Here is a 6,814-nt window from a genome sequence, read left to right as displayed (position 1 = left end):
AAATACCGACATCGTCGTCTCCATAATAAAAATATAATCTTTGAACTGAGCTACATCCCCACCTCTTTTTCCGGTTTCCATAACTTTTTGCCCTTTATACATCGGAAAAATCTTTTCCCGCCATAAAAAAGCTCTCTTCTCACGCATCCAAACCCTCCATCCATCAGTCATCTTTTGCTACAGCGTACATCTGTTTGACTGGACCTACCTCACCAATTTTCAGCCCTATCCACCTGCTCGTTCGTGAGATATTACCATTTTTTTAAAAGTGTATCCAACCAACGAAAGCACCAATAACTCTTTTCTCGCTGCTACTGCCGCTCTCCCGCTTGCCTCTTCGAACCCCGACTCGAATCCTTTGTCCGGACCGCACCGCGCTCCAAATTTATTTCCAACACCGACGGCGGCTTACGTTCCCAAAATGCCACCATCCATCGAACAATTTGAGGCCATGCAAGCCCAAATTGAATTCCTGACCTCGCAATTTTCGCAGCAAGCTGCCAAAATTGAACAATTCAGTGCACTTTACGCCGAAGTGGAAACACTTCGTGCGGAAAATGCCGCTCTCAAAGCCCGTCTCGCTGCAGCTTCAGCTGGTACCTCTGGTGCCAATGCTAGTTCAGTGAACACCGCCCCTCCTGCTGCCCCCTCCACTGCTAAGGCTACCTCGCCGAGCCCTTTGGGCTCTGATGAATCCACCTGGGCCGCTGTGTCCAAAAAACACCGACCTGTTCACCCAAAGCGGGCCGTGCGCAGCTTGGCTGCATCCGTGCGCACTTTCAAGGAGACTGAAGGCCCTAGTGGCTTTCAGTACCTGTATATCCCCCGTTCCCGCCGATTGACCCGTCAAGAAGCCCGTTCTCGTCTCCGTCGCCTTGGGATTGACCCATATAGAATCCTCGACATCACTTTTCCTGCCCGCTCTGTTGTTGGACTTCTTGTCCACAACCAGTATCGTCCCACTGTCCTTGCCTCCCTGGAAAAGCATATGATCAAACATTTTGCTGACTTTGACCCCCTTGATCCTGTACACCTCGCGGATCCAGAAATCAAGAGTCTACCTCTTGAGGAACAAGAAACGTTCGCTGAAACCCTCCACTTCAGCCGATGTGAAAAGGCTGTGACCCGTCTCCCCTACCATCTTGCCTCCCCTGTTGCTCGTTCCTTCCTTGAAGCTGGTGTCTTTACTGAGGAGAATGTTTCCCAACTTCTGCGCTCCTGCCGTGGTGCGCCTGCTTCCCCTCCCGACACTGATGCTTCTGCCCGTAAAGATAAAGACGAGGATACTGACATGGTCACGAATGCTCTTTAATGATGGTCCGTCACACTAATACTTCCACTCCTTCCCCACTTTCTCCTGCCACTCATTTCCCAACCGCATCCTCCCTTCCACCAACCGTCCCTCTCAACATCGGCCTGTGGAATGCCAATGGCCTCCAAGCTTCCCTGGTTGATGATCTCCTCCGTCACTGCCAAGATTTTTCTCTGATCTTTATTACCGAAACTTGGCTGCTACCGCCCAACAGAATCAAAACTACCTGGCCACAACACCATATATACGGTTGTCCCGTCGATGGTAATTACCGTGGTTCCCAAGGTGTTTCTGCTCTCATTTCTCCTTCCTTTCCTTTTCCCGTTACCCAATTCCCCATCCACAATAAGTATGCCTTAGGGCTACGCATTGGTCGCTTCCTCCATCTCATCTGTCTATATATCCCGCCTTCATTACCCAATGATGAAGTTGCCTCCATCTTCCACTCGCTCCCTCTTTCTGACGACACCATCATCTGTAGTGATTTGAACGCACGTCTTGGTGACGACACTGGTGATTCTATCACCAATAGCCGCGGTTACCTTCTCCGAGACTGGGTTGAAGAGCGTTCTTTGAACATCTTAAATTCATCTCTTGCCTATGGCCTCCCCACGTTCCTTACTTTCCGCAACAATATGGAGTACTCCAGTATTGTCGATTATTTCATCACCAACATCCCTTGCGTCCTCAATCCTACCATCACCATCTCCTCCGATCTCTCACTAGGCTCTGATCACAAATTGATGTCCTTGTCTTTTGACTACACGATCCCTGTTGATCATCCTGCGCCTCCACCCTCCACTTCTACTCGTCGCCTTTGGAATCTCTCACGCTTGCGTGAAGATGATGTCCGTTCTCTGTATCAAGACTCCTTCCACTCATTTTCTGCTCCACTCCTTGACCAACTTGTTTCCATTCATACCGAACCTCCTTCTTCCCGCCCAGACATCGATTCGTTAAATGCATCCCTCAATGATGCCATACATTCGGCTCTTGATCGTTCTGTTGGTTTCCGTCCTCCTCGTCCTGCTCACTGGAAAAGTTTCTGGTCCACCGAACTCCAAGCCCTTGCTGATGCCCGCGATACAGCGTATCGTCGATGGCGTCATGCTCGTGGATTGGATAAGGTACCCCTCTGGGATGACCACCAAGAAGCTCACCGACGTTTCCGTGCTGCGGTGAAATCAGCCAAGCGCTGATCTTGGCGTGAATTTTGCAAAACTCTGGCCAAAGGTGAATTTTCCTGCGCTATGTCCAAGGTCAAAATGATCCGAAACAGACGCCGCCAACAAGCTGGATTTTCCCATCCAGATGGCCCTGCAGCGGGCGCACAAGCCATGTGCGATCATCTTGCATCGGTTTATTCTGGTTCCTCTCTTCCTGTCACCCGACCTTTACCTCTTCCCTCCTTCTCGCGCCAACTTCCGTTTACTGGCCCATCACAGTCCTTTCCCATTTCGTTCCCTGCCGATGAAATTGAATCCACCATGCAACGACTTCCTGTGCGTAAAGCACCTGGTGCTGACCACCTACGTACAGAAATGCTCCTGCCTCTTCGTTCTCATCTGGCCCCACTCCTTTCCTTACTTTTCGAAATCTGCCTTCAATGGTCCTACACTCCTTCTCTCTGGCGCCATGCCCAAGTGGTGCCCATCCATAAAAAAGGCGATCCCACCCTTCCTCAAAATTTCCGCCCAATTTCCCTCACCTCTGTCATCCGCAAACTTTTTGAGATGTGTCTCATTCCTTTTGTTGAACGTGGTTCCCCTGTCCTTGATGTAGCCCAAGGCGGTTTCCGGCATCAACGTAGCGCGTTGGATCAAGCCCTCTGCTTACATGACTTGATGCGCGCCTACCATGATCGCCACAATCATTACCCTGTTGTTGCGTTCCTGGATATCAAAGCAGCCTATGATACTGTCGACCGACATATCATATGGCAATCCATGCTTGTTTCCTCCGCCCCCATTTCTCTTATGTCTCTCCTGGCAAACATGTTCGACGATGTCACCATCTCCGTTCTCTTACAGAACCACACCTCCTCGTCCTTCCATCCACATACTGGTGTTCTCCAAGGCTCCATCCTTAGTCCTCACCTTTATTCGATTTACATCAACACCCTTCCTGTTCTTCTCCGTTCCGCTGTTACAGCTTCAACCCCCTCCGTTCTTTCTTTGTCCCCTTCTGCTCCACCTGGTTCATCCCACGGTGATACTGCGCCAGCACCTATTGGTCTCCCTTATGGTCCGTGCCAGTCCCCCTCCACTGCTTCCCAAGTTCCCACACCTACACCCATCAATTGCTTGCTCTATGCCGATGATGTGGCCCTGGTTGGTTCTGCTAGGGATGTCTCCAACATGCTGGCCCTTGCGCAAACCCATTCTTTTACCCTCGGGTATAGATGGAGTCCAGCCAAGTGTGCTGTGCTCAATGCCCCTTCCGCTCTTTCTCGTTCCATCAACCGGTTGTGTCTCTATGACGAGGTTCTTCCTTCGGTCGATGAGTTCACTTACCTGGGTGTCCCTTTTGACAGCAAAGGTATTTCGGTACCAGCGCTGATCAAACTTCGTTCCTCTGCTGCGTTGGCAAGCATGGCTCAACTCGCCCAAATGGGCTTGAATCGCAATGGTTTCCCTCTCCTTTTCTCCGCCCGCATTTATGCTGCTTTTGTCCGTCCGAAGTTGGAATATGGCCTCGCCATTGCCCCTCTTCGCCTAACCGATTACCGAGAGTTGAATCGTGCCCAAGATCGCTGCGTTCGCATGCTGGTCGGTGGCCATCGAACCTCTTCTACCAAAGTTCTCCTCCATATTTGCAACCTTCCCTCCATGTCTTTCTGCGCCGATACACTCGTTCTCAAATACCACCTTCGCGTCTCCTATCTCCCGGATGACTGCCTCTTGTCGCTCCTTTCTTCTTCTGTCCGTCTTTCCTTGCTCTCTCATCTCCGTCAGCGGAAAATGGTCTTGGACTACCCTGCGGATGATGATGATCCTCCCCGCCTTCCCTCTTGGCTTCGATCGTACCGCCAAGCTGCTTTCGATTCCTTCCTTGCATCCACCTCCCAAGTTCTGATCCGTGCTTGTCACCCAGTTCTTCGGGTTGATCCGATTTTGTACCTTCCTGCCTCCCGTGCTGACCGTAGTCGTTTTCGACGATGGCGTATGGGTTGGCTTCCCGGCAAACCGCGTCCCTGTGCTTGTGGCATTGGGCTCACAACCCGAGCCCATCTGCAACTGTGTCCTGCCGTGCCTTTGTCCCTTTGGCTCTTTCTCCCGCTTCCCCCGCCTGGGTTTACTAGACTACGCGTTGACTATGCGTTGAACCAGCTTCCCACGTCCCCTTCCGCTCCTTGTCCCCCTTGGTGGTCTGCTCTGTGCCGACTCTTGTGGCACTACGACTGCCTGTGCAATCCTGATGGTGACTACACCACTGATCCCACCCCAGGTCAGCTTTGGCTGGATCAGTCTCGCTCGCCCATGCGCGAACAGCACTAATTTCCCCTCTTTGGCTTTCCTCTCCCACTGCCAAACTTTTCTAGTGCACGCTGCGGAAGGAACCATTGAGTTGATCTTAGTTGCCTAGTAGCCTTTGTTCCTCTGACCCCTCCACTTTCCTCTTTTTTCGCCTTTGTGTCTCGATAGGTGTTTTTTTCGTTCCCTTTTCCTTTGTGTACTGGATAGACAGATCGACCCATTGGTCTTCGTCATCTGTATTCTCTAAAAAAAAATAAACAAAATCTTTCGTCTGAGCTACATCCCCACCTTTCTTTCGGTTTCTCATCACTTTTAGCCTTTCAGAAACGGATAAACGTTTTCCCGGTAAAAAAAAGTGTATCCAAGACCTAACAATATCATCCATCCGTTAGCAAATACGTTGCATCCGTCATCCCAACGTCCCATCCAACGTACATCCGCAAACCGCGCTTTTGTAGCTGCTTTTCCAGAGCCGCAAATGTCGAATTCGTTTTCCAAGACATCCGATCTTACTCCGATGCCCGCCGCTCCTACTCAGATGGATATCATCCAGGTTGTGACTGGTCTGCAACAGACAGTCGCACATCTCCAAACCCGCAGCGAGCAAGTCGATGCCCTCTTGAGGGAAATCGACCAGCTGAAAGCCACAAATGCCCAGCTGCAACAACGTCTTACCGCCTATGAAGCGGCTGCAACGACTACCCTGCCAAAGTCCGGTCCGGACACCGCCGTTCCCGCCACCACCGCAACTACCGCCACTGCTGCCCCCATACCTCCTGTAGGTTCCATGGCCTCCAAATGGACGGCCGTCACCAAAAAGTACCGCCCAACCGCACCAACGACCCTGTTCGCATCGCACGCAAACGTGCAGCTAATGTCCGCCCTTTCCAGGAACAAACAGGACCCAATGGATTTGGGTACCTTTATATTCCCCGTTCCTGCCGCATGGATCGTTCCGAAGTCCGTCGTCGTCTCCGCAAAATGGATGTCGATACATCCCGCATCCTTAATATCACGTTCCCTGCCCGCAATGTGGTCGGCTTATTGATCCACGCCCAATACCACCCCCTACTGACCGAAACGATGACCAATGCCAGTGTCAAGGTCCTGACGGACTTTGATTCACTTGACCCCAAGCACCTGGCAGATCCCAAACTGAAAACAGTTTCTATGGCCGAACGCCATGCTGTAGCGATCGAAAACCACCGCCGACGATGCACCCAATGCCTCAAATTTTTGTGTCCCGCCGTTATGCCCTCTGTTGCCCGTGTGTTCCTCGAAGAAGGATGGATCTTTGACGAGGATATCCCTACCGTCCCTGCCAAACACCTGGATCGTGATGCTCCTGACCACTCATTTCAATCGGAAGATGATCCTATGCCTGGTGTCTTCTCAACACATCATCAATGAGTGAGTCCTTTACCCTAGGACTATGGAATGCCAATGGCCTTCAAACGACGTATATACATGATGTTCTCTCCCACTGCCTTTCCTTCACAGCTCTCTTTATCACCGAAACTTGGATGCTCCCCCCTTCCCGATTACCCACCGAATGGCTCCAATTCCACACCTATGGTGTCCCTGTTGAAGGCCACTACCGTGGCTCTCAGGGCATCACTGCACTCATTTCCCCTCACTGTCCTTATCCTGTCTCCCAAGTCTCACTATCCTCACCCTATGCTCTCGGTATTCTCCTTGGTCCCATCAAAATTATATGCCTTTACCTGCCGCCCTCCTTAAGCACGGACGAATTCCATGATATACTTAACTCTATGCCCGTTACCTCCAATACTATTTTATGCGGTGATTTTAATGCTCGCATGGGCGATATCACTGGTGATTATGCATCCAACACCCGAGGCACTATGCTCCACCGTTGGCTCACAGACCGCAACCTCACTCTCCTTAATTTCACGCTTTCCTATGGCACCCCTACTTTCCTTTCCATGCGACATAGCCGCCCAGTCAGCAGTATTATCGATTTCTTTATTACTGATCTTCCACTCACTTCCCCATCCATTGACAT

At 51.2% G+C, this 6,814-nt stretch overlaps 2 protein-coding genes across 2 annotated transcripts; both read left to right on the top strand.

Annotated features, from left to right (window-relative positions):
- Window positions 1–676: 676 nt before the first annotated feature.
- BYT42DRAFT_475676 (uncharacterized protein) lies at window positions 677–1,219 on the top strand (the record flags this gene model as incomplete). Its single annotated transcript, XM_051563614.1, has 1 exon — window positions 677–1,219. A coding segment is annotated over one exon (543 nt), but the record flags the coding sequence as incomplete, so codon positions are not given.
- Window positions 1,220–5,462: 4,243 nt separating this feature from the next.
- BYT42DRAFT_591123 (uncharacterized protein) lies at window positions 5,463–6,483 on the top strand. Its single transcript, XM_051570520.1, has one exon. The coding sequence runs from the start codon at window positions 5,587–5,589 to the stop codon at window positions 6,196–6,198; it is 612 nt and encodes a 203-aa protein (XP_051418013.1). The 5' UTR covers window positions 5,463–5,586; the 3' UTR covers window positions 6,199–6,483.
- The last annotated feature ends 331 nt before the right edge of the window (window positions 6,484–6,814 follow it).

Source organism: Radiomyces spectabilis (genome assembly GCF_025331425.1).
Source record: "Radiomyces spectabilis strain NRRL 2753 chromosome Unknown BYT42scaffold_34, whole genome shotgun sequence".
Lineage (NCBI taxonomy): Eukaryota > Fungi > Mucoromycota > Mucoromycetes > Mucorales > Radiomycetaceae > Radiomyces > Radiomyces spectabilis.
This window is presented reverse-complemented; position numbering and strand designations above follow the sequence as displayed.

What these genes read in the sequence shown, in the direction of transcription:
- BYT42DRAFT_591123 (XM_051570520.1), top strand. Translation starts at nt 5,587, where the DNA reads ATGGACGGCCGTCACCAAAAAGTACCGCCCAACCGCACCAACGACCCT.